Source organism: Sylvia atricapilla, chromosome 16 (assembly GCF_009819655.1).
Source record: "Sylvia atricapilla isolate bSylAtr1 chromosome 16, bSylAtr1.pri, whole genome shotgun sequence".
In the NCBI taxonomy this organism is placed as follows: domain Eukaryota; kingdom Metazoa; phylum Chordata; class Aves; order Passeriformes; family Sylviidae; genus Sylvia; species Sylvia atricapilla.
In genome coordinates, this window is record NC_089155.1 from 14823207 (window position 1) to 14850364 (window position 27158).

General features: G+C 48.8%; 1 protein-coding gene across 8 annotated transcripts; it reads right to left on the reverse strand.

Annotated features, from left to right (window-relative positions):
- Window positions 1–1014: 1014 nt before the first annotated feature.
- Window positions 1015–25960, reverse strand: STAU1 (staufen double-stranded RNA binding protein 1). Of its 8 annotated transcripts, none has more exons than XM_066331017.1 (16): window positions 25829–25938; window positions 21014–21080; window positions 17835–18111; window positions 17074–17198; window positions 16204–16360; window positions 15179–15317; window positions 13649–13814; window positions 10051–10149; window positions 8476–8706; window positions 7772–7915; window positions 6530–6676; window positions 5866–5938; window positions 4257–4624; window positions 3413–3535; window positions 2627–2712; window positions 1015–1989 (listed from the first exon to the last, which is right to left on the reverse strand). In XM_066331017.1, the coding sequence occupies exons 3-16, from the start codon at window positions 18025–18027 to the stop codon at window positions 1977–1979; spliced, it is 2064 nt and encodes a 687-aa protein (XP_066187114.1). In that variant the 5' UTR covers window positions 18028–18111; window positions 21014–21080; window positions 25829–25938; the 3' UTR covers window positions 1015–1976. The 8 variants fall into 8 exon arrangements, with proteins under 8 accessions (XP_066187114.1, XP_066187113.1, XP_066187111.1 ...); XM_066331016.1 differs by having other exon boundaries at window positions 1015–2003; window positions 4257–4576; window positions 8476–8688; window positions 25829–25935; XM_066331014.1 differs by having other exon boundaries at window positions 1015–2003; window positions 8476–8688; window positions 25829–25935.
- Between the last annotated feature and the right edge of the window lie 1198 nt (window positions 25961–27158).

A 27158-nucleotide genomic window follows, 5' to 3' on the forward strand; every position in this document is an offset into this window, starting at 1 on the left:
GGGAACACTGACCACAGCTCACACTGGACGAGACACCCACACCAGCCTGCGGGGCCAGTGCTGGGGCTGAGCTGTGCTCCAGAACTGAGCCCCGCTCCAGAACTGAGCCCCGCTCCAGAACTGAGCCCCGCTCCAGAACTGAGCTGTGCTCCAGAGCTGAGCCCTGCTCCAGGAACAGAGCCCTGCTCCAGAACCGAGCTGTGCTCCAGTGCCGAGCCCTGCTCCAGAGCTGAGCCCCACTGCAGGAACAGAGCCTCGCTCCAGAACTGAGCCCCGCTCCAGAACTGAGCCCTGCTCCAGAACTGAGCTGTGCTCCAGTGCCGAGCCCTGCTCCAGAACAGAGCCCTGCTCCAGGAACAGAGCCCTGCTCCAGGAACTGAGCCCTGCTCCAGGAACTGAGCCCCGCTCCAGGAACTGAGCCCCGCTCCAGAACTGAGCCCTGCTCCAGAGCTGAGCCCTGCTCCAGAGCTGAGCCCCACTGCAGGAACAGAGCCTCGCTCCAGAACTGAGCTCTGCTGCAGAACAGAGCCCTGCTCCAGAGCCGAGCCCTGCTCCAGAGCTGAGCCCTGCTCCAGAGCTGAGCCCTGCTCCAGGAACTGAGCCCCGCTCCGCTGCACTGCCCCAGCACCACTCAAGCACAGCCACGGCAAGGCTGTGGGTCAAGTTACAACAAGGAAAGAGTTCAAGTCTCTGCTCTGACCAAGTCCCATGCCCCGGCTTGTCCCTGTCCAAGTGAACTGCTGAGGTTCACTTTAAAGCCCAGTCTGAGCTCCCATGAACACAGCTGCACTAACACTGCGGCACAATAACACACTGTTCCCACATTTGCACTCCTTTGCCCTGGCAGGCCTGCACAGCACAGCACAGAACATAGAACATTCTCTATGAACCACTGGAAGTTACTCCACAGTTAACACACTGCCCGGACTAGAGCACAAGCATTACAAATCTATTAAAAAAAAAACAAAGCAGCCCCTGCGGTGATGTACAGGAATAAACTAACCAAAAAAAACCTTTAGTATTACCATTTATTGGTGACAAACACTACGTTTTACTTACATTCCATGGGGAGAAAAAATTCCAGCGTAAACAATGAACGGAAGCAGTACTGAACTCGCAGCTATCGTGCTGTACCTGGACCAATGCAAACCTCAGCGCGCACCCGCCGTGCGCAGGAACACAACATCAAAAGCAACACAGTTATATAGAAACATAGGTCATTTTTTTTTTTCAGCCCTACATGGAGATGTAATTAAACAGTATAAAGCACTCAAGGAAAATCAATCTGCAGTTTTATATGCACTACATTGAGATCATATCCTGTACTGTAGTGAGCTGTGAGCCACCGGCACGCAGTCCCTAAAACACAGCTCAGAGATCACTGAAAGCCACGGTGCATTCCAGTTCCCCTACCCCACGCTCAAAAAAACTAGAAATTAACCAAAAAAATGATCAAACCGAGTTTAAAATTCCTAAAGTGTTTAAATTCATTCAACCATTGGATAATTAGGGTTGGTTTGCGAAAATACAGGGCTTTTTAAAACGGTGGGACACAGCCTGTTTCCAGTGAAACGCTGCTATTCCAATAAAACCAAAATAACCACATACATGGATATGATCTTCCCAAGTTAGTTCACAGGTAACATGTCAGTCTCAGAAGACAAAGTTTCTAAACTGTGCTATGGTTCTAGATACAATTAAGAAACTTTTAAATGAAAAATTTATAGTGTCCTTTCAATCAAAACAACATAATGAAACTAAAAATGTATCACTGTTTGAAGAAAAAGCAACAGTTATGATTTAGACACTACAGTAGGTTGTAGAGACTGTAGCACTTCAACAGTTAGGTTACATTAAGAGGAAGCATTTGATTTTCTCTGGTGCTTTCAGGTTTGGGTTCAGTCAAGGGCCTGTTTCAGGCAGTGCTGTCCAGTGTTTGTCCCAAGGGGTTTGCGCTCGCCGGTTTGAGGAGAGGGTCACTTTCCATTTCTTGTTTCACACATCTGAGGTCAGAAAACACCTGTTACTTAGGAGACAACACTCTTTCCACCAACAAGATGCTTTAAATCGGATACAAATCATTTGATGTGCATTTAATTATTTGTTTTCATGTAACTGCCCCAACTTTTAATCAATTAGCATTTTGTTCATCCCACCACTGTTAATTTGAGAGTTTATTATCTCAGTGAGAGGCTCAACTTTCTCTCCTCCCAAACCCAGCCAAGGGAATAATTTGCATGCTCTCCGTGTTTCTGCTGAAAATGAGCTTTGACCCCTGCACATCCCTTTACCTGTGACACAAGACTGCAAGAGAGAGAGGAGCAGTGCCCCCACTGCAGAGCCACATCCTCACAGAGAAAGGGGCAGGGGCAGCTGAGCTGAGGGAGCCAGAGCTGCTGGGCTCACACCACACCACCACACTTCACCCACTCACTCCTGCTCACTGCTTTGCCTTTGACACATGACAGCAACAGCCTTCATCATCCAACCTCCCTCTGCTCCTGCTGGAGGGCAAAGAGCCCCTGGCGTTTCAACCTTTCTCCCAGATCAAACCCCTCACACCTTATTTGTCTAAAAACTCTCATAATTTGTGTCAGTGCAAGGGAAGTTGGTGGGAATCACTCACACAGACATTGGTCCATTTCCTGTCCTTGGCATCTCTGTGGTCTGTTGGTCCAACTCAGACAGCAACTTTAAAATATTCAGTGCAGCCTAGAGAGAAGAGAGAGCACTTAGCAATGCAGCCTCTGGCCACTTCAGTAATTCAGTGAAAACACTCACTTAACCCAAACAAATGTTCTTACTTTGGCAATATTTTAAAAGAATTTTTTCAGTTCATTTTCAGTTTTTTCTTTAACAACCGAAGGTCCCTGCAGGTTTCACTATGGCAGGCTCATTCTTTCAAAAAGAAATATTTCAGCCACTGGTAATAAAAATCCTTTTTTCAAAAGGGAGCTGAACAGATTTAGAGTGTCTCTTACTATCCAGTGCTGAACTGCATTTCCTCCACAGGGGATCCCACCTCCACAGCAAGTGTGGGAACGTGAGCCCCAGTGTCAGAGCTCCCAGTGCAACATCAGCCCATTGGAGAGAAAAAGGAAATAGGCTGATGCTGTTAGGATTACATGTTCCTTTTTGTGCACGTACTGTCATGGGCTCATGCAAATACTGTCGAGATGAAGCAAATGTGCTTTTTGTAGACCAAACCTGTGATCATATGTATATCATATTAAGCCTTATTTAGATTAGATTCTGATAATATTAATCATTATTTCCACAACCCGTGAAATATTAGACTAAAATTAGCCAGGGAATGCTCTACAGTTCTAATTGCCCCCAGCAATGAGCTAAAACCTTGGCCTCCCCTCACAAAGGCCCATCAGCAGCAGCATTTCAGCAGTGTCCCTCATACCATGTCGTGGCAAGACTCCACATCCTTTCCAATCCCATGGCTGATCAGCGGGGGCTGAGAGGAACAGTTTATAAGAGATACAAACTCGTTCTTGTTATTTTTTGGGAAGTCTTTATATTCAACCTGAAGAAGAGAGAAGGATTTATTTCATCTCAGTTAACCAAGTACAGGAAGTATATCACAACTGCTACAGATTATTTGCCCATAAATGAAGCTGTGCCCTACTTCTCATCATTGAGCCAGCAGAACCACTCTGAAGTTTAACCTCACTTACAATGTTTGTCAGCACTCACAAGAGCTTGGCAGGGCTCCTGAATGCAAGTGGCTACTTAACAATGATTGTTACTGGAACTTTACTCTGATCACTGCTGCCTGCATTTCAAATTTCTATTCTATGCCTTTTCATCCACTGAGCTCATCTGTCATATGAATGTGAGAACTTAATGCAATTCTCATTAGAGGGAGCAAATGTAAGAAAGTGCAGAGCTTACAGCAAATGTTAATGTATGACAGATTAGTGAAAAAACCTGATTTCTCATCAGCCAAGTTCAAGTCCACACTGTCTTCCTACATCAGGACAATTTTCAGAAAATGCTCCTTTAATTTTGCTCTTCCAAGACCTCAGAATAGCACTGAATTAGGGCTGAGAATGGTACAGAAACACGCATTTAAAAGTTAAATTTAGAAATACATAGAATTTGGCACGTGTCATAGGTGAAGTGAAACTGTTGCAGGAATTTCAGCAGGCTCAGGACTCCTCTCTCACCAGCAGAACCAAAAAGCTTTTGAACGCAAACCAGAGGTGAGAGCAGCTTTGGGAGAAGCCTTGCAGGCTGAACCTCACCTGGATCCCTTGCACGTTGGAAAGGTAGTCCAGCTGCTCGGAGGGCCTGGTGAGAGGCCCGTGGGGGCCGTGTCCTGCGGAGCTGCTGCTCTTCAGGATGGTCTCAGCAGTGGGAGAGGTGCCCCCGTAGAGCAGCTCGCGGGCGATCATCGCCGTCACCGTGGCCTTGGCGGGGTTGGGGGCTGCCCGAGTGAACTCTTTGGTGTGGTGTCCTTGGTTGGCCCCCACAGCCTGGGCAACCTCGGGGACCATGGGGAGGATTCCAGCAGGAAGCTGCTGATGGCTGAGATAAGGCATCCTAAACTCATCTTCTTTATTACCTGGGAGGAGAGAGGTGCACACTGAAGAGCTGCTGTTTGAGAGTCCTCCTGCAGGCACACACAGGCACAAAGAGTCACTTGGGAAAAAAAACAAAACAATTCACTTCAAATTACTTTTGAAATACTGACAAACTTGGTAAGTTCAGCCTTTGGAGGGTCAGAGCTTCAGCATCACTGAGACAGGGCTTTCTTACTGAATTACTGCCTCAGTGCAACACCTGCCTCTGCCAAAGGGAGCACCTTTACCTCCAGGAGGAGCTGCTCTAGGGTCAGTCAAGCTGTAACCATATTCTAGATATATCTTTGGCATTTAGAATGTTTTATTCCATCATTTAAACTGCAGGAGAGCAAATAATGAAACCACAGAATGGCCAGAGCCACCACTACACGATGTAAAGAGAGTGACAGTCCACAATACAGCCTGAAGTGGAGACTGTGAGAACAAGCAGGTAGGAGAGGTAAAATGGAAAATCAGCACAAAGAGGCAAGGCTGTGTACAGCAAACATCCAGCCACAGCCAATTGACAGCAATTTGCTGACATTATGGTGTAAGTTAGATTACAGAGGGATAAGAACAGCTTTTTAAGGGGAACTCACACAGAGCTATGGATGAAACTTGCACAGGTGTGCTCAAGAAAGGTGGGGAAGACAGTGCCACCAAAATAAACCAAGGAGTCATTTTTATGGCAGAACAGATTAATGAATTTCTGCAGGGCTGAGCTGTTTCAAGTCTAATGCTGAAAGCCAAACTTTGTAGATGGAAGAAAGCAGGGATAGCAAAATCTGACTAGGAAGTCAGGAAGTTTACCTAAGATCTTATGGATGCAGTAAAACAGTACTAAATTCCAAGTCAATTCCAATTTACTATAATTCAAAGAGCAGAGTTATACTAAACACATCAAGCCCCTGAAACAAGCTCCCAGAACATCAATCTGTGACAGACAAACTTGCCATAAGGACTCCTCCCACAGGTGACACGCCAGAAAACAATGTCTGTGTAAAGGTCTGGGCCCTTTTGGCTCCAGCCCACCACAGCCACTGAGTGCCTGAGGCAAGGGCAGGCACAGCCCCTGCTCTCAGCATCAGAGAGGGAGTACTGACACCCTCCTCATCCTCACGCCAGGAGCAGGGGCCTCGGGGGCAATGAGCTCTCTGGGGGCTGAACCAAACCTTCCCAAGGGCTCCATCTGGAGCAAGGCAGCAGCTGCACAGCTCTGCCCAGCCCAGAGTGCTGCATGGCACTGCTGAGGGCACTGGGCCAGACCTGCTGCTCTCACCACGGTACTCACTAGCTGAAGTCTCTTCAGAGCCCGGCTCAAAGAAGGTTACTTTTCTTCCATCACCTGGTTTCTTCACTGGGGTCTTAAAAATAAAAGGGAAAGAACTCAGACACACAACATCCCTTTAGAACTTTTTTTCCCCTAGAATTTTAAAGCTTTCAAGATGCAGGTGATGTGACCAGCCAAAATTTTACTGAACAAGTTATTATTCATAAAGATCAATAATTGCATTGCTATCAAGAAAAGAGAAATTCAGTGACTCTTATTCATTGAAAGCCTAAAACTACCACATCCCAGAGAAGTGGTACCCGGAACACATTTACTCAGAAGCAGGTACCAGAATAAAGGCTGTGTAAAACCACTGCTGACAGAGAAGTGTAACCCACTGTGTGCCAGCTTCTAGGACCAACACATCAATCATCACTGCATACACTCTGAAGGAATACATCCATTTATCCTTCTGATGACACTCTGATTTACTTGAACCCAAACACTTCATGGATCCAAACCACTGGATATTCAGTATTTTTTCAGAGAGCACTGCCCTCAATGCAATTGTTTCCTGGCTAGGGCAGAGGGAGTGAACTTCCCACCCTGTCACTGCCTTGCAAAGCTGCTTCTGTTCAGCTGAGCCTTCGCTGCAGCATTAACCAGCTGCTGCTTCAAGACTCACCTTCTCTTCTGTCTTTAATGCTGGCTTTGGAGGCTGAGGTTGAGGGACTTTGAAACCTAAAATTTCCAACATATTTTCAGCTGCGTTGCGTTTAGCAACTTTTTTGTTCGTGCCCATTCCTTCAGCTGTGTGTACACCAACTTTCACCTGGACAGAAGAGGAAGAAAATTCAATTCTTAAGCAGTAGTATGGAGATTCCCTTATTAATCATCTGTGTCTCTAGTGTGCCCTGACTCACAGAATAGCTCAAGTGATCACTGCTCTAAGCAAGTTCTCATTTATTATCAATAATAATCATTGGCCTTCAAGCACAAAAAAGCCAAGCAGAAGTCACACAAAGATTTGTGTTTCTTCATCTTAGCTTGGGTCCCCAGGTTAGTGTTAATAAATCCTACATTACAAAATATAAGCAGGTTAGTATCTCCTAGCAGAATATTAATACTCCTGTCAACTAAAACATAAGGCAGTTACAACACAGACTGCTGGTGCTGTGTGCAATTCCTTTTTAAAAATAACTAAGATCACTTTTCTTGAACCTTTATCTTCTGTGAATGTGGCCCATTAGATATTTTGTTAAATCCTGTCATGGAAATCTCTTAACTCTGTATCATAATGACAACCTGATTGCCAGAAGGAAAGAAAAATGAGATGCCAGCCACACCACCAGGTGTGTGCAGTGGTCAGTCACCCCCCAGGTGTGCAGTGGTCAGCCACACCTCCAGGTGTGTGCAACATTCACAGCTCCAGGTGTGCAATGAACCAGCCCCAGGTGTGCAGTGGTCAATCACTCCCCCAGGTGGGCAATGCTCACTCCCCAGGTGTGTGCAGTGTCCCCACCCCAGGTGGGCAATGCTCACTCCCCAGGTGTGTGCAGTGGTCAGTCACTCCCCCAGCAGTGTGCAATGTTCACTCTCCAGGTGTGCAGTGTCCCCACCCCAGGTGTGCAATGCTCACCCCCCAGGTGTCTGCAGTGGGCAGTCACCCCCCAGGTGTGCAGTGGTCAATCACTCCCCCAGGTGTGCAGTGGTCAGTCACACCCAGGTGTGCAATGCTCACCCCCCAGGTGTGTGCAATGTCCACTCCCCCAGGTGTGCAATGCCCCCAGCCCAGGTGTGCAGTGATTAGTCACTCCCCAGGTGTGTGCAGTGTCCCCAGCCCAGGTGTGTGCAATGCTCACCCCCCAGGTGTGTGCAATATTCACCCCCCAGGTGTGCAATGCCCCCAGCCCAGGTGTGCACTGACCTGCATGACGAACTCCCTGCGCCGCGGCAGCCCACGCTCTGTGATCAGCATGTACTCGGGCTCCTTCTCCTTCTTGGCCTGCTGTATCTGGGCAAGTCTGCTGATGGGATTCATTCCTTGCCCATACTCTGGACTTGTCTGCAGCTACGTACAACAGTGGTTAGGAAACAAGCCAAACTTGTCAATAGTTGGTTTAATGGACAAAATGCAGCATGCCATTGAACTAATTAATCTCTAGTTTTTAAAAATTCTGAAATAGAAGTTGCTTAATGAAACACTGTCACAGCCAAAGAGAAATACTGAATTTATTTGGCTCCACTGTCACACTTGACCACATGTAACCTACCCTGCTAAGAGCTTTACAAATTCTAATCCTGCTATATTAGGAGGGACAAGCTTGCAGGAGAATTTGTACAAGCAAAATCAAGCAAAACTCAAAGCTGTAAAGTCTAAGGCTTGAAAGTCAGAGCTTGATCTTTCTGTGCTGCTCTTTCCTTTGTCAGGTTTCTCTTTCATCCTGAATTTACTGACACCTGAGCCAGAAGTGGTGTCAGACCCCCCTGCAGTGGGGACAAAGTACCAGCTCATTTGTTGCAGCAGAGGGCTGCTAAAGGCTGAGCAGCTGAAGGGTGTTTGTCACTGACTCAGAAAAGCCTCTCTGATGATTATTTGCACAGCCAAATTTCCAACCTTTTCCCCCTTACCTTCACTATTGATTTTGTTTTCTTTTTGATTCGTGGCTTCATTTTCTCAACCGTAGGGAGGGGAGGCAATTTTTTCAGCTCTTCTAGGACTGCTATTGCAGCGTTTTTCTTGGAGATCTTCTTGCTCTTTCCTTCACCTTCACCCATGAATTCTCCAACTGATACCTTGGTTACAAAACTCTTCATATGGGGGGGACCACTTTCCTTGGTCACCTGTTTCAGAGGGAAAAACTGAGTGAAAGCGTGATAAACACTTATTAAAAATGGCAGGGCACATTGGTTATAGCAAATTTCTCTCAAGAACTAAGGATAAAGAGATCTGAGATTCTCATACAACCCAAAAAGTAAACCATACTCACTCTAATAACATATTCCCACCCAACAAAGCATATGCTTTTAAGAGATCAGATGCAGCAAGCAGTAAACAGTATTTACACAAGTCATTAACCCATCTTATTTAATTTACTGATTTACTGTTTAGTATAAGAATAGGACTGTTCTATTTCACCAGTGTGTACCTCCCCACAGCTAACAGCACACCATTAAATACATCATGGCACAGCAATAAAACATTACAGAGAAAGCAGCTCTCTGGGATCTAGCATTTCAGTCCAGAAATTCTGATTTCTGAAGTTCTGAAGAATTCTGGACACATCTCAGAGACAGCTGCCTGCTACAGATTTAGGCTTTTAACTCCATTCACAACACATCATACTCCAAAATATCCATATAGTCGAGAAGTAAGAATTAATTAAGAGCTTCCACCCACATCTGGCTTGTGTGACAGTGTATTTTTACTAGTGATGCTCAGGCTAATCTGCAGTAATTGAAAGTTTCATGTCAAGTTTCACAGAACAGTTTCAGAAGCAATTTAGTTACACACAATTGCATTTTCTTACAATAATAATTCAGATAGTTGGCTTAAACGTTACTCTGCCAGCTCAGGAAAGCAGCATGATAAATTAATATTTAGTGAAACAGAGATGCTCCTGTGGAAGCTCCTGATTTGAGATAACTGAAATGATCAAGGAGGGGTAAAGAGGCAGCAAGCAGCCAGGCCAAAGGGAAAGGAAAGTCAGATGCACATGAGGTCACCTCATGGCAAGAAAAGAAACCTACTGGTGAGATTCTGCACTTGTGGGTAGTCCAGATCAGTGCTTAATTAATTAAGCAAATACTTCCATATGTGTCTTTCAGAGTGAGCTCTACTCTTTTGCCTCGACTCTGCACTTCGTTGTTCTAACCATTAATGCAGGGCTGTGTTTGGGCTCTTCACTTCATAATTTTTTTTTCAAAAAGCTTGGAAAAAAGATTGCACAGACAACCAGAGCATAGATGTTCACTCCATGGGATCGTTTTAGGGCATGAATTGTGAACAGGTGAATTTTTCTTTGTTCTTCCCTTTACCACACAAACTCCAAGACTATCAGGGTGACTGTCCAAGGTTCAAGTGTATTCACAACTAACAAGACATGTTACAAGTCAGTTGTTTGGGTTATCTAGGAGAGACTCAACTTAATGTGTACCCTTAATAGTCTAATAAAAACAAATCTAGAGCTTGTAAAGTAAACATACCTCAAAATTCACAGGCAAGTTCCTTTTAAGTGCAATCTCAAAAACTTGGCTTATTTCAGATTTATTGAGATTTTCATCATCTGGTTCTTTTCCGTTAACCTAAAAGAAGCATACTCTATTTAAAATAAAGATCCTATTAAATTGAATTTTATCCATTCAACCACTTCACTGAACTCTCCAAATTTTAAGTACTCTAACCTTTACTGCCATGTCACACGAATGTGGAGAAATGCAGCCCACATCCTACAGAACTGAATCTTAAGCAGCTCATTAAGGTGTATGTGTAAAAGCTTTCAAACCTTTATTTTCACGTGCTCATTACAAGAAAGAACAAATGGAATAAGGGCCAATAGGTTTAAAAGTGTGTTTACAGCAAACAAAACTGAACTGCTGCATGCACTGATTTCCAAATGGAAGTACCTTTATGAAATACAATTTTCATATACTGATTGGACATTTGCACCAAAAGCACTAAGACAGGATCAGGTAAGAGAAAGGGCAGGAAAAATAAAGATTCTGAGAGTGGGACCAATGTGGATGAGGGATGGCTGAGGAGCCCCTGGCACAGGCCTGTCTGCCCACACACTCCCCATCAGAGCCTCATCTGCAGCTTTGTTTTCTCTTGGCAAGAACATCCCATCAGGAACTGGCCCTGAACCAAAGGCTGACCGTCTCTGAGGACTCAAACCTGCTGGGACAACAGCACCTTTCCTACAGGCACATCTGTGTACCTCCAGGTGAAACTGTGACTGGGATTCCCACTGCTGCCACCAACGTGAGCTAAGGCATGCCAGCAGCGCCAGAGAATGTCAGGACTGAGCAGTGACACTGGAAGGATCACAATAAAGATGAACAACAACAATATCACTGACTATTTCATGCCACGATACTAGTTATGCAACCAGGTAATCAAAATTGAAGAATCTAAGTGGAGCAGCAGCAGGGGAGCTGAGCTAGAGAGCTTTCAGAGATTAAAACCTGTGGGATGGCAGCGAGCATCCCCCAGGTCTGCTAACACCAGGTCAGGTAACACATGCAGGGTTTTTCGGTCCCAGCAGTTAAGACAGGTCTGAACCCCGAGGAGGTGCTGCCCAGAGGAAGCACAGCTGAGCCTGGCCTGCCACACTGGGCACAAAGAGCAGCTCAGGCTCACCAGGGAGCTGGCAACAGACACAGGAGCAAATCCTGAGGCAAAATTAGAATTCTTGCCTAAGAAAGGTGCCAGGAAGCCCAGCTTTCCATGTTTCCTAAGCTTTAAGTCAATGCTTTATCATCCCTCTCTGAAAATGCCACCTAACCCTGTCCTGCTCCTTCACCAGCCACACTGAAGGTCCCTGGGGGCTCTCCCAGCACTCAGCTCAGCCCTTCAGGAGGGCTTGGTCCAGCTGAGAGCCAGTATTACTACACCTTTTTGCCACTATTATTATGTGTTTTTTGCCAGTATTATTATATCCTTTTTCCTGCCAGTCGCCCCTAGATCTGCAGCCCAAAAAGGTGTGCAAAATGCTCATTCTTTCCCTTAAAGTCTAATAATTTTGCTCAGTGATTTCTTCTTGGAATCACAGGATCATTCAGGTTGGAAAAGATCTCTAAGATCACTGATCACATACACACAAATGGGATACACCAAAATAACTACATTTAAAAGGAAAATTACTGGCAGCATGGAATGACTGTTAGGAGGTATCAGGATTATGTCTGCTGCTGAAATCTTCATTTGCCTGTTGCACAGAGGCATTTTACCAGCACCTCCCATGACCTGGCAGTCCTGTACCCCCTCAGGCCCTGCTCTCACTGGCTGCAGGAATGAACAGGGTTCACTCAGCACCACAACCCTCCTCCTTCCACCTTCCTCTTGGCTGTGCTGAAATGCTGCTACAGGAACAATTCCCTCAGACATTCCTAAAACCACAACAGTAGAAAGCCAAAAATATCAATGAATTTAAGTACCAAACCTTAACTGAAAACTTGATTATCCAAGCACTTGTTATAAACCAGCACGTCCTGTTCCCACTCTCCTTCCCCTAAGCTGCATTTGCTACTGTTCCTTATACAGACAAGTCAAATATCAATCGAAAAATAAAATGACAAATGCAGTTTTCTCAGGGCTAAGACACCATTCAGATCCTGGTTTATTAACAAAGTAATTCTCCCTTCTCACAGTCTCTTCCATCATTTACTTCCTCTGCCTCTGGATTTACACCCCTCACACAGAATGAGACCTCCTACAACAACTGCAGTTTGTTCAGAGGATCTCCCATCCTCCAACCCCAAACACAATTGTACACATTTTCAGAAAGTGGTCTGTACTGCAGCATTCCTGAAACAGGGAGCAGGGAACACCCCAGTGACAGGGGAGCCCTGCAGAGCTGCTGCCCTGCCTCTGTGCTCCTCAGGGAACAGAGCCCACAGAGCAGCTCACCTCTTACCAGGGTGGGTGCAAGCAGGGGATGCTCTGCCCACTGACACAACATCCCGGGATTTGGGGTTCCCAAATGAAGGGGAACATCCTCCTCTGCCCTGGCCTCTCCTGCATGAAGACCAGCTGGCCCCTGGGCACACTGTGGCAGTCACCAGTGCAGATCTCAGCCCAAGTGCCAGCATCACTCTGTCCCCAGGAGCACCTGTAACCCCCAGGAGCCTCTGTCTTTCTCTGCACTCCTCCAGGAGAGGAATTTCTGAATTCCTCCAGGAGAGCTTGCCCTTACCTCCACCTCCATCAGTGCCTCCCAAGCCTCTTCCCTGAACTCAGATGCAGAGTTCTGCCCCACTGCCTGGGCAATGCTCACTCAACACACACACTGAGTCTGAACTCAGAGTCCCTTGGCTTCATGTTTCCTCTTGCTCTGCCACTCCTGGGAGCTCCCAGCCGTTTTTTAACTCAGTCTGGGAGCCCTTGTTGCCTTCTTGTGCAGTGGTTCATTTTCCCTCTTTCCCCCACACCCAGCAGGTGCCCACTCCCCAGGCCCAGTTCCAGCTGTGTCCCTGCAGCCAGCACACACGGGGCTGCAGCAAAGCCACACCTCCTGCCTAAAGCCACCCAACAAAAAAACACAAAAACACTATCAGTACTGGAGCAGAAAGTGCTGGGCAGCCACAAATACATGAAGGGATAAAACCTGACATATTCCTATCAAAATGTGTGCAAAATCTACTACTTCCATGCATTTCCTGCTCTTTTAGAACTTCTAGGATTCTTTCCAAAATCATGCAGGGATTTGTCCCAGGTAGTAAATCTGTGCCTGAGTTTTATGTTGCCCATTTATGCACTTCTTCAGAAGTTTGTGTATGATCTGTACCTGGTAAGATATTAATTCCTATCTATGCTTCCAGTGCTCATATCTGACAGAGGTCTACAGCATTGCTGTGGAAAAATATGACAGTAAAAAAATTAACATAACTTCATCTGGGAAATTTCTAGTTCCATAGAAACTTATGCTTTTAAATCAAAGTGTTCCTATTGACACAAGTAAGTCACCACTGCTACACAGAATTAAATTTCCCAACTGTCCCCTTCCTCTCAACAAGGAACAAATCTACAATAATATCCCAGTTTACTCTGGAAATTTATGCTTACAACACCAGGATTAACTCCCACCTCTGGTTTCTCAGGCAAGGGCTCATTCTGCAGAACTTTCAGAGCTTTAGCAGCTGCATCATGCTTAGCAGCTTGTCTTGTTCTTCCCTTCCCATGAAACTGCTGCCCTCCAATTGAAAGCTCCACTTGATAAAGTAAAGGCCCAACAGGAAATGGGTAAAAGTACCTGCAAAGAGAGAGGCAAATAAGCAAATTGTTTGGCCTACAAAGCAAACAGACACTAAGGCAGATGTGGGTGAGTTTCCTGGTTCTCAATACCCACACCAGCACTGAAGCACTACTTTTAAAAAGCCAGATTTTGATTTAGAGCCTAAAAGAATTCAGTGAGCTACCTTTGAAACAAATCCTGACATTCCTTGTTTTACAATAAGAACACATTTCTGACCAAGTGTTACACAAGGACAATAGAACCACACTTCTACGGATCTGGCAGGCCAGGAAGTTTTGAATTTTAAGTTCCTATGCCTATATAAAATCCTTAAAACTGAAGCTTTAATTTAAATAGTTTCAGAAGAAGCATCAAACTGTTTCTTCACTTTTTCTTTTACAGAAAGGAAATGCAAGAAACATTCCCCTAATATTTAGCAATTTGCTTAATGAAGCTGGCTATACCTGAACGCTCTCAAAAACACTTCAAATTTCTGTTCAGTTCCTTCTGCCCAACCCCAAAGAAATAAAATGCTGGGAATAAGGCAAGCCCTAGATATTGATATCTGTAATGTGCCAATCTCTGTAATTGGCATGTTACAGATATCAGCATCTATAATACTACAGGTATTATACAGATATCATACAGATATTATACAGATATTACACAGATACAGGTGGGAGCCTTTTCCCCAGCCCTGCTCCCAGGCTGAGTGTCCCTGGCAGGGGCTGGGACAGGGGGTCAGGGGGCTCAGGCTCAGGGGATCAGGGTGATGAGGCTCAGGGGGCCCAGGATCAGGGTGATGGGGCTCAGGGTGATGAGGCTCAGGGGGGCTCAGGGGGTTCAGGGGGCTCAGGATCAGGGTGATGGGGCTCAGGGGCTTCAGAGGGCTCAGGGGCTCAGAGTCAGGATAATGGGGCTCAGAGGGCTCAGGGTGATGAGGGCTCAGGGTGATGGGGTTTAGGGGATCAGGGTGATGAGGCTCAGGGGGCTCAGAGGGCTCAGGGTGATGGGGCTCAGGGGGCTCAGGATCAGGGTGAAGGGGCTCAGGGCGATGGAGCTCAGGGGGATGAGGCTCAGGGGGTTCAGGGGGCTCAGGATCAGGGTGATGGGGCTCAGGGGGCTCAGGCTCAGGGGATCAGGGTGATGGGGCTCAGGGGGCTCAGGATCAGGGTGAAGGGGCTCAGGGCGATGGAGCTCAGGGGGATGAGGCTCAGGGGGCTCAGGGGGGCTCAGGCTCAGGGGCTCAGGGTGAAGAGACTCAGGGGGTTCAGAGGGCTCAGGCTCAGGGTGATGGGGCTCAGGCTCAGGGTGATGGGGCTCAGAGGGCTCAGGGGCTCGGGGTGATGGGGCTCAGGGGGCCCAGTGCAGCCCCCACGTACCGGGGGGGATAGGTGCCACCCCGCATGGTGTAGTTGTAGGTGGATCTCATCCCCGTGTAAGGGTCGATGGGTTTGTACATGGGCTTCTTCCCCAGCTTCATGCAAAGGGCATTCAGCTCCACTGTGGGGGTCACACTGTCTGCAGAAAAAGGAACACAGAGGGTTGTCCAGCTGCCACCAGGAACTGAGACAATTCCAACTCTTATTGCTGGCTCACACCAGGGAAAAATGAGCCCAACTTCTGCCACATGCAGTATCCCAAATAACTGAATTCCAAACAGAACTGCTAATGAACAAAAAAGAGGATAGCTCTGTATGATGCACATTAAAGCAGCCTAGTACAGTTGGGACAAGTCCTGTTACAAAAAAGTGATTTTGCTGGGAGACCTTTCTGGATTTGTTTGGGGGGGGTTATCATTTTGCTTTTAATTTCTGAAGCTGCTGATTTACCTACGTTTAAAGTGCATCTAACAAAGTGCAGACAAAGAATTTTCTGCAGTAAAGAAATTTCTCCAAGTACACTTTTAAGTTGCCAGACATGCTACATCCCTTCTGTGTCTCTTGCTTACTGAGAATGATCAAATGTTTCTCTGTCCTCAACGACCTAAGGAGGGTTTCTATAGCTCTTCACTCTCAAACTGCAACTGGCCTTGTCAGAAGGCAGGTAAATTGCTACTGAGGGCTAAAACATTTCTCTCAGTACTGTGGGCATGAAGAACTGACTCCCAGTCCATTCTCACTGGAGAAAGAACAGTCAGTAAGTGTCATTTTTTCTCCCACAGGTCTCACTGGCTCAGAAATCAGCAGCGCTCCAGCACAAGAGCTCTGGTGTAATTGCTAAAAGAAAACGACCATGGGACAGAAGCACAGACAAAATAAGGACTTGGCAGCTGACAACTGCCAGTGTTAAACAGGCAGAATCACAGTTTTTATTCGTCCTTATGCAATGTCAATGCACACCAAAAGCAGAAAGGTGCATTCTGTCTGTGTGTCATTACTGTAAACCAGCCTGGTGTGGCACATACCTGGATTCTTGCCCTCACTACGAGATGGACGAGCCGTGGGCTTGGGGAATTTTGTCCCTTCCAAAGCTTTGGCAGCTGCTGCATGTTGAGCTTTTTTAATACTTGTTCCTTCAGCTTCCCAATGCTGGTCCCCAAGAGTCAGCTGCACTGTAAACACCTCAAAAACACAAACAGGTGTTTTGTAAGAAGCTGCTTCAGAATTCGGGTAGTTTATTAGTCCCTCTTACACTAAACAATGAGTCTTTCAGTGATGCACAAGCTGAGAATATGGTGATCCAACCTCTCCTTAATTCCCATGTCACCTCTAGCTTTCCATCACTGGACACCAACACAGGATTTCCCCATTTACTGAACTAAGAATTTCACAGTTGTAGCTGGCTGGCATCCTGCACCAGATGTGCCAGGCTGAAAACTCAGAGCAGAGTGGGGAGAGCCCCAGGAGAGCTGCTGTGCCCATGGCACTGAACAGAGCCTGGAAGCTCACCCTTCTCTGTGACACACAACCCCACTCCTGCTTTAATCCTCTGAAAGGTTAACTAGAGACATCTTTCAGCAGTTTGGAGAAAGTTAAGCTCACACTGTACCATAAAAACTCCTCCATGCCCACAGTGAGTGAAACCCAATTGAACAGATGCTGTGAATGTTATTCCAATACTTTCTGTACGTGTCAACCCCTTCACACCCTGAAGCTGCTGTGACATTTTGGGAACACAGCTTTTGACTTCCCAGGTACCAGCTTCACCCTTCCCTACCCCTGGAATGGGGGGTTCCCTTTCCTCCCCACAACTCTGGACTCTCTGGCACCAAAAGCACACACACACACTCCTGCAGGGGAAGGAGCAGCAGCAGGGAACTGCTGTGGACACTTACCTTGGAATGAGCTGGACCTTGCTCACTCAGAAGCTTATACTCAGGCTGAATCTTGTTGAAACGGGCTAATTCATTCACAAGACACATGGGGGTTTTCTCTTTGGGGTTTGCCATGTTTGAAGGAGCTGAAAGGTCACATGAGATCAGATAAATGAACTGATAACTGTGAACTCTGCTACAAATTCTAATTTAAAAAAGAAATCTCAGAAGTATGAAGTTAAAGACTCCTGCACACAGTTCACTTCTTATCTAGTACCTGTCAAGGACCAAACCTTCCAAGTATTCCTCATTATCACTTGCTTTGAACAATTAAAAAAAATCAGTTAATTTCATTTCCCTCCTCCTATTTTCCCCTATGAGCTATATTTTATTACCCTTTATTTGTTCTACTGCATTTTGTTACCATAGTATATTTATCATTAAACTGGTCATAAAAGAACTAAAGATAACAGAACAAAACAAACTGCTTCAAACAACACTTCTTCATATTTAAAACAAGCCACTGGTAGAAAAGATCAATAGTAATGTTTCAAAAATTCAATGTCACACAATTTAAAATATTCTTCACTATTACAAACATATCAATTAATTGCTGGGACTTTATGTCCAAGTATGTTTCTGTCTCCAACAGATTTCATTCCACAGGGAGCTACTGCAGTAGAAATATTATTTTCAAATTATGTGCAGATGCAAGACCTCAGGAATAAATCCTGCCAGGCTCTGAGCATTAACACCATGAGCAGTTCCTGCCCCTCTCTCACCTGCAGCTGCATTGGTGGATGTAACTGAAGCAGAGGGCAAAGCAGAGTTCTGGATAGGTCTGCCTGCATTTTCAGAGGGCAAAGAACTGGTGGTAGAAGGAATACTCAAAGGCTGTGAAAGAGCTGGGTTTTTATTCAGTATTTGGCTCCCTGCAAGGGCAGCAGAAGGATTCTGAATCTGAACTTGAGACATGTTCACTTCCACCCAGAGCAGATTACTGTAGGCAAACAGCTTTGAGCGCAGGCAAACTCCGATTTTGGAAACCAAATTGCTGACCTAAAATGTAAAGATGAAAAAAAAGATTATACGAAATATTTAGCATTCTTTAACAACCTACTGAAATTATTCCTCCATCAGCAAAAAGGGAAGCAGTCTTCCAGCAAGCCCCCACTGTTCCCATTTTGCCCAGTTAGCCCCTCACACCCCCAGTCTGCACAGCACAGGTCTGTGCCCCAGCGTGTTTGACACTTCTTTCAGGCACAGAGCTTTGAGTTACGCCTGTTATTACTGTCCATCTCTCTCCTCCACAGCTGAATTCACTCAGGAGACAAATCCTGTCCCTGACACCCAGAGCCACTGGTTACACACTGAGCAAAGAGCAACTTCCATGGCAAATTACATCCCGTGCATTCTGCCATTTGGGGTTAAACGTTTTCACTTGCAGGGCACGGAATAAATGCAGCCTTTATAAAGAAACCATTTAGAGAGTACATCCTTCATTATTATCACAGTTTTCCCCCTGGATCAGCAGGAGTGCCAAGGCACTTGTGAGGGGAAAAGGCTGGATCCAGCAGGGAAGGCTGAAGTAGCTCTGCCTGGGAAAAGCAAAGGTGTAAGAGTTCATAAACTGTATCAGCCACAAGTATTCTGAAGGTAGCTTCTGTTTAAGCCAGAACAGGTCTGAGCACAGTTCAAGCAGCAGTTTGGGGTCCCTTGGCCCGGCAAACAAGGACAGGAGCTGCTCCTGGGCACGTGTGGCCATTCCAACCCCTCGGGGCAGGACGTGCCCCACAGCTCTTCCCCGTGCTGACAAAGCAGTACTGGGTGTCTCTTACACATGGATGCAAAATTATCTTCATGTTCAGCCAGGGGAACCTAAATAGACACCACAGGTCAGCTGTCCATATCCACTTACAGCCCTTATCTATTTATTTATTAGAAATACATTTTACAGCCAAGTGAATCCACTTTACACACAAAGGCACTCACACACACACCCCTGTCACCTGCAGATCTGATCAGGGCAGCAAACAAAGGTTTATTCTTGCCTAACTTGTGGGTGGAAAGGAGAAATCACTGCTGCAGCTACCACCAGGGGGATATGATACACAACTCCCCTAGTGCTCTGTGAGCTTCAAATTCTGAACCTGTGAATGGATTTCCAAATGTGAGAGCAGCAGCAATGAGTCACTGGGAAGTTTTTAGCCAGTTACTGACAAAACAAGCCCAAGAGGAGAACCTAAATTAATACATTCATAGACAGAAAGATTTAATCATTTATTAATTAAGAGGTAAGAAACTACTGCAAAACAACAGATACACCACCAAATTTACCATCTGGAGTATTTTTATGTTGGAAAAAAATCATCATGTCAGACTGACCAGACCACCACCTGGATAACTTTGTTTTTACTAGAGAGCAAAACCAGTTCAGGTCTCTTTAGTCCACAGGACACCCTTCCTGATTATACCCCAAACAAATCCAATATTTGACTTCTAAATTTGCAGCAGTTACACACTGGGTGCACTGGAACATGAGAGTGCCACCACAGAGAATGTCCAAAGCACCCCAAGAAACTGTAAGACAAAGAAGGGAAGTGTTTAGGGTAATAACCTCACAGTCACTAAGTCTCCTTCCCAAGAGCATCACTGGAATCACTGGAAGTTTTCAACACAACACAACAATAATTGCCCAGCAATGACTACAGCAAAGTCCTGCTGATGCAGAAAGGCAGTGGAGAGCCCAGGTGTCCCCAGCACAGCTCCTGTGCTCACAGGACACCCAGGACACCCTGTCCCCAAACCCCTGGGCCCCCAGGGCACGTCCCACTGCTGGGCACAGGCAGGGAACAGAGAAGCCTCTGAGGAAAGCAGCTGGGGTTTGTGTCTGCACTCACAGCACCCTGCAGCTGACAGTCCCTGGGAAGTTCTGCACTCAGGTAGGACTCACTGCTCACCACTGCACACTGAACTGCAGGGCTGGGGCATTCTGAAAGGATTTACAGAGCTCGTACAAGGAAATATCTCTTTACCCTGTAACAGGCTAATAAAACTATGACTTCCCAAGAAAAAAGCACCATAACTGAGAAAGTCAAAGCAAACAACTCACAGAGGCTGTTTAGTGGACCAAAGCTGCCAGAATTTCGGGGTGTTTTTCCATGTAATCAGGGCCTAGACACTTCAAACTTTCCAAGACACCTGCTGCTGCAAGGGACTGCTCCCTCCTTGGGAGGTGTGGAGGTGTAAACGTCACACAGCACAACACCAAGCACTGGAATACTCAAGGGACACTGAAGCCCACTCAGGGACCCAAGTGAGGTGAACAAGAGTCCAGCCAGCCCCTAATTACAGCCCCTAATTACAGCCTGCTCCTGTCCCAGCCCTCCAGAGGGACTTTTGGCTGACTCCTCCAGGAGCATTGAAGTGTTGTTACCTCACCAGTGTTTTACTGAGGGTGATCCCCCCCAGGGCTGGCTGCCACCAACCCTGACCTGGGGGCAACACCCCACTGAAATGGATTTCCCCATGACAGAGGACTGATCAGCACTTCTTTTCACATGTTTATTTTATTTCTGTGCATCAGTGCCTGGAGCATTCCCAGAAATCCTGAACACATTACAATGCAAAGTTCAGGAGTCACTGAGGTAACCAAAGAAGTTAAAGACATGAGCATGGCTGGTCCACTCAGCCAAAAAGAAATGCACACCTTCATATATAAAAGAACGTAAAATTTTTACATAAAAGTTTTCTTGGGGTTGTTTTTTTGTTGTTGTTTTTTGTGGTTTTTTTTTTTTTTTGGTGTTATAACTCACACAGGAGTTGCAGGCAGAAGTCAGAGGACCAAACAAAAATCAAATACTTCCTGTGGATAATCAAGTTTTACCACAACCTGTCATTTTTTAATACGATGGAAATAGAAAGGTAAGAAACTTTAAGGTTTTAAGTAAGTTTCCAGTACCTTTAGGAGATCCAGAGAGTGCAGATTTGTATTTAGTTCTAAATAGGATACTTATGATGGAGAATGCCTAAAAGAAAAAACAGAGAGTTAGCATTTTGCCTCCTAAAGGCACAAAAGAATCTTCTGTAGAGAATCTCTCCCCCTACACTGAGTTTGCCTTGTATGACCCCTCCAATACCAGGGACAGACTGCTGCTTTGCCAGCAGAATTTCCAACCTGACCCAAGCATCTCCCTGCTCCTTCCCCAGCCCCAGGTGATGTTTCTCACCCAAGCAGTGGAACCTCACAATAGTGCTCTCTGCAGAACTGCAAGAGTCCCCTGCCAATTCTCCTTCTGTAGTGAGGCTCTTCTTCCTAAGAGCCCAAAATTAGACCCAGACCTTAATTCTCAAGCCACAAACTGAAAACTCTGGTAGCTATCATCTCAAAAATGGATAGAAATTCCACCTTTTGGCTACATTTCCAGTCTAGAGATTTCACTTACAAATAGGCTAAAACCATTTTAGAATAAAATCATCTCAGTGCATATGAAACCTGCCACTGCATGGACTGCTCTAAATGGAAATCAAAACCTATTTTATTCTGCTTACAAATATAGCACAAAGTGTTTAATCCTTCTTTTCCACGCCTAAGCCAACTGTGTGCAGATGCCAGCAACATCATTCCCAGCACAAAATGGGGGAGAGCTCAGTCTTGGTGAGGGTCAGAAGAGGACAGAGCCCTTGCATTTCCTTCAGACAGGTGTTTCAAGCTCCCAGGACTGCAGCAGCTCTCCTGTGGAAGGGGAGGATGCAGAGCCTGAGCCAGGCTGCCACCACACCATCACACCTGTTGGCTGCCAACAGCAGAGTGAAGAGGGAACACAAGAGGATTACAGCCAGCCCAGCTTCTCTTCTAGAGGGTTTTCTGGAGGCAAACTGAGCACCTGAGAAACAAGGAAAGGATCCTATTTGCAGGCAGGGTCAATACCAAGCTGCACAAGGCCAGGGAATTTTCTCCCCCAGCCGTTCGTGGTGGCCCTGCCAGGAATGAGCCCCGTGACCCCAGCAGGAGAAGCCCAAGGCCCTGCTGGTCACTGATGGGCAGAGGGAACAGCCACAGCCAGCACGAGCTGCTGCTGCCAGGCTGCTTTAGGAAAAGGCTGCCCCATCCTGAGACGCAGCAAGAGGAACCTGGGCAAGGTGTGCAGAGCCCTGCCCTGAGCCTGAGCCCTCGGCTGGAGCCTGCACACACCTGGGGACCAGGCACAGCCAGGGAGCCAGAGCCCAGAGCACCCAGCCTCAGAGAAATACAGCCTAGGGGAAACTGCTGAAGGACCTGAACCTGTGTGTTCTGAAGAGGAGAGGGATGGCTGGGGCCTGAGGACCAGCAGGTCGTGCACTTGAAAGGATCTTGGAGTGGGAAAGAACAATCTGTTCTTTATGGTTAAAGTGACACAACGAGAGGCAAAGGGCTCCAAATGCATGAAGAAAATCACTCCTGCAGTCAGACTGAAGGGCCCTGTCTGGTGACAGAGGGCTCCACAAGCTGCAAGTCCTGGAAGACATGCAGGAGGATGAGGCTGGCACTGCAGAGGGCTGGATGGAGCCCCTCACTCAGCCCCTCTGGGGACTCCCAGGAGTGCTCACACTGCTGGCAGCTGGAGCAGCCCTTTCCCCTCCTGCCCGAGGGGGACACGGGGGCTGCAGGGCTCTGACAGCACCTCTGGCAGCACAGACCTCGCTGGGGCTGGGCTCTGGAGCCTGCTGAGCACTGGCAGTGCAGGAGCCTGAACCTGCCAGGACAGCACACACAGAGCTCTCCTGCTCCTCGGGGGCTGCCACCCTCCTTGTGTCCCCATCCCCATCCCCATCCCACCCTGGGAGCACAGCTGTGAGCAGCCCCTGGCTGTAATCCTCATGTTCCCTCTCCTGCAGCCACCAGTGCAGCTCCTCAGCCCTGGCAGAGCAGCTGTGCAGCAGGACAAGGGCACACACAACACCAGGTTCACTTTACAGGGTGTTCCTGACAGCACCAAACGACAGCCAGGTGACAAACAGTCCCCGAGGAGCAGGTGAGGCCGTGGGAGATGGAATGTGCAGGAAGCACCGGGCCCTCTCTGGAGAGCAGAAGCTCCATGGCACGGTGCACTGGGCAGTCAGCAGCCCCTTCCTCGTTCCTTGTCCACACCAAACCCTTCTCAAGCAGGAGAGTTCTTTCCCCTCAGCTCAGTGACACCAGGCCCACCCCTGGCAAAGGTGAGGGGACCAGGGGCTCAGCTGACACAGCCCTGAGCCCACCCCTGTCCCCGGGGCAGGACAGTGACAGGGACACAGCCCATGGCCACCCCAGCAGTGAATGTCCCCTCCCCTTGTGTGCAGACTGGGAATACACCAGCGTGCTCACTCCTAAACAAAACAGGGATCAGAACGATTCCCTCTCTCCTACTGCTCTTAAAGAGTTTTAAATAACTGCACTGTGGTGGCTGAGTCTCTTGTCCCACACTCAATTATTCTGAGGCACAAAAAATAAATATCTGCAAACTCCAGATTTGCTGAGGTGCTCCATTACCTAAAATACTTTAGAGAAAGCCACATTAGGGGCAGCTTTGTAAGGTACAGCAAAAAATCCTCAAGCTGCTGCAGCAGTGTTCAACAGCATCTGCTTACAGCTAGAAAGAATAACCAAATACTCACTATACACTGATAAACAACGACTAAACTTTACAGACTTCAGCCTATTTGCACAAAGGTAAAACACTGGTTGAACAATGTTTTCTTCTTAGACAAATCTTCTGCAACACTTTCACAAGACAGGGTCCATCCCAAAAGTAACACTGTAGAAAAAGATGCTGCTCTTTTTGGTAAGGACACAAACTAAATACTTCACTAAACGTTGAGCAAAGCATCTGGGAGCCAAGATCTGGCTCACTTATAAGAGAAGAAAAGCTACAATTTGAAAGTAAAAGCTGAAGGAAAAGAGGGAACTACCAACCAAACGTCTAAACCAGACAGTTCCAAACAATGCAAATGGATAAACGAGGAAGTGATATCATGAATCAACACCTAACTGTTCCCTTCTGGCTCAATCAGTGCCGTGACAAAACAGTTCAAGGATCTGGGACAGGTCACAGAACCCAGGGCACAGCTGAGAGCCCAGAGCCCTGCTCTCTCCTGGGGCATCTGCAGCACCTCTGCTGAGACACCAGGAGAGTCCTGGCCAAAGGAATCAGGAAAAGGGCTTTTGGAATGTTCACTTGTCTCCAAAACAAAGCTGCTGCTCTTCAGGAAGATGTGAAAGGCACAAAGTAATTTCTGGTTTTGCTCTGACTTTGTACAGTCACACCACTTCAAATTTATTTCATTGAGCATATTTTGACTGACTTGTACTGGTAGTGAAAACACAATCCATGATGTTATGAAAAACTCTGAACAGAGTGGCTGCTAAAAATAACAACATAAAAAGGAATTTCTTCTTGCATGCACCCTTTCAGCAGAGTTTTGAAATAAGTTTGTGATCCAACTTGAGAAAATAGAAAATACAGTAGAAAATTCTGCCCCTGGGCTCTTTATATCCTGATCAAGATGTGACAGACTTTCAGTGAATCTCTGTGAAGGTCCGAACAACAACATTTGTTGCATGCATGAGACAATCAAAAGACAAACCAGAAATCACTTTATTACATTGCAGCCGGAGATGTGTAATCAGAACTCAAGTTCTCATGTCCAGTAACACTAAAAAACCAAACCCAGAACACTGCCTCCAGTCTGAGGAAGGGAACTGTGCAGTTTACTTGCACGTTCTGGTCAGCAGAAACGCGATTTTACAAACGCACCGTTCCAAAAGCAGACAACAGACTTCACTGAGATATTTTATTTCACTGATAGACGTGTGTATATAGATATTCACCTAGCCCTCACTGACATGCCAAAGGACGTTCCTCCCAAGTTTGCCCTAAACCCGCCACAAGGCAAGGACAAAACCGCCCAGCAGATGAGTTCACCGTACAAGTGGCTGTGGCATCAGCAGGGACAGCAGCCCCGGGCACACCGCTCAGGGCTGCGCCGTCTCCGGGACACGCAGAGCGGGGAAAGCTCCGAACGGAACTTGTTGCTCTCCATCTCACGGAAAGCTGGTGCTCTGCTCGGGAACCCGGGAGAAGTGATGCTGCAGCGGCGGCGGCCGCCAGACCCGGCGGGAGCGAGGGGAGAGCCGGGTTTGCTCGTCCAGCGGGGCCGGGATGTCCCCGCCGCTGTCCCCGCGGCGCCGACAGCCCGGCCCGGCACCCGGCTCGGGAGGATGCTGCGGGCGGCTCCGGGCGCTCCGCGGGCTCCGGGCGCTCCGCGGGCACGGCCGCAGCCGCCTCCCCGAGGGCCGGTGGCCGAACCGGCCCCGCTGTCCCGGGAGCCCCGGAGCCCCCGGAGCCGGCCCGGGGATGGCGGGCAGAGGGGAGCGAGCACCCCCCGCCCACGGCACCGGCCGCGGCGCCACCGCCTCGGGACCCCCGGAGCGCCGCTGTCACCGCCCGCCCCCGACCCTTCCCCCGCGGCCGGGGGCGCCGGTGCCGGGCCCATCGCGGTCCGGTCCCCGCTCCCCGCCGGGCGGTCTCCGGCCCCGCCAGCGCCGGAGCGAGCACGGCTCGGCCGTGCGCGGGATGAGCCCCGGGACGAGAACGGGTGCAGGGCCCGCCCCGGGCGGGCAGGGGGTTCCGGGCCGCCCCCTCCCCACGGCCCCGGCCCCGGCCCCGGCTCCGGCTCCGGCCCGGCGCGGGCCCGCCAGGCCCCGCCACCCCCCGCCCGCGGCCCCGCGGGGCCCGGGCCGCCCGCGCCCCCTCACCTGCGCTGGGCTCGGCTCCGGGCCGGGGCGGGCGGGGGTCCCTCAGTCCATGGGCCGGGCGGGACCGGCGGGGCGGCACAGGGCAAACACCAAAGAGAATGAGCGGGGCGGTGCGGCCCGCCGGAACTGACGGCACCGCGCTGGGGGCGGGGCCACCGCGCAGCCAATCGGCAGCGGCCGAGCCCCCAGCGACACCGCCCCCCGCCGCGCCCCTGGCCAATGGACGTGCAGCCCTCCAGGGAGCACCGCCTCCTCCGCGGCGACTACGAGTTCCGGTGTGCTCCGCGCGAGCCGCAGAGTGGGAAACTACAACTCCCGGCGTGCCCCGCGCGGGGCCGGGCCCGGGCGATGCCGCTGCGGCCGCCGTCGCTTCCGGCCCCGCCCCTCCCGTTCCCGGCCCCGCCCCGGCCCCGCCCCTCCCGTTCCCGGCCCCGCCCCGCTCCGCCGGTGCCCGCGGGGCCTTTCCCTGCTCGGGAAGCGGCCGCACCAAATACAAAACACGGGTTTTCTCCTCGCTTCTGGGCGCTCCGGGACAAGGACCGTGAGACGAGCGGGCGAAGCCGCTGCCTGGGCGGCCACCAGCGGGGCCAGCGCAGGGCCGGGGCAGGGGGAGCGCGGGGGTCACCAACGCGCCCACAGACGAGTATTAACAGAGAAAAATGTCACATCTCAGAACACGGGCTGGAAGGAGAAGTGGTTCCAGCTCTAGGAAGACCCACAGGTAGTCCCGGTGATGTCGGAGCTGCAGGAGCCTTTGGACAGACACGGCCCAGCGCAGGACGGCAGCCCTGGCGTGCACAGCTGTCCACAGCTGGCGGGGACACACCCACAGCTGGCAGGAATGTGCACAGCTGGCAGGAACACACTCACAGCTGGCAGGCACACACCCACAGCTGGCGGGAGTGCACCCACAGGTGGCAGGAACACACCCACAGCTGGCAGGAACACACCCACAGCTGGCGGGAATGCATCCACAGCTGGCGGGAATGCACCCACAGCTGGCGGGAATGCACCCACAGCTGGCGGGAGTGTGCACAGCTGGCAGGAACACACCCACAGGTGGCAGGAACACACCCACAGCTGGCAGCAGTGCACCCACAGGTGGCAGGAACAGTCACCCCGGCCCAGGGTGACTCCAGCTGTGCCTCTCGAGGCCCAGCTCCCCCCGAGAACAGCCACAGCAGGAGCTCACCTGATGCACTCAGGGCTCAAGGCCACCAAAGCAGCACAGTTATGGGGAGACAGAGAACACTGGTTAAAGGCAACTCCCACATCACTGCCTCAGCCCCAGCTGGAGCCAGGGAAGGGCACCTGCCCTCACTGCAGGTCC

Excerpts from the sequence above, each read along its gene's own strand:
- STAU1 (XM_066331013.1), bottom strand. The coding sequence starts at position 18,027 with ATGTCTCAAGTTCAGATTCAGAATCCTTCTGCTGCCCTTGCAGGGAGC. Across the intron at positions 6,677-7,771 it reads GCAGGGAGTTCGTCATGCAG|GTGAAAGTTGGTGTACACAC; the intron begins GTCAGTGCACAC and ends TCTTCTGTCCAG. Across the intron at positions 2,004-2,626 it reads GGAAATGGACCAATGTCTGT|ATGTGTGAAACAAGAAATGG; the intron begins GTGAGTGATTCC and ends TTCTGACCTCAG.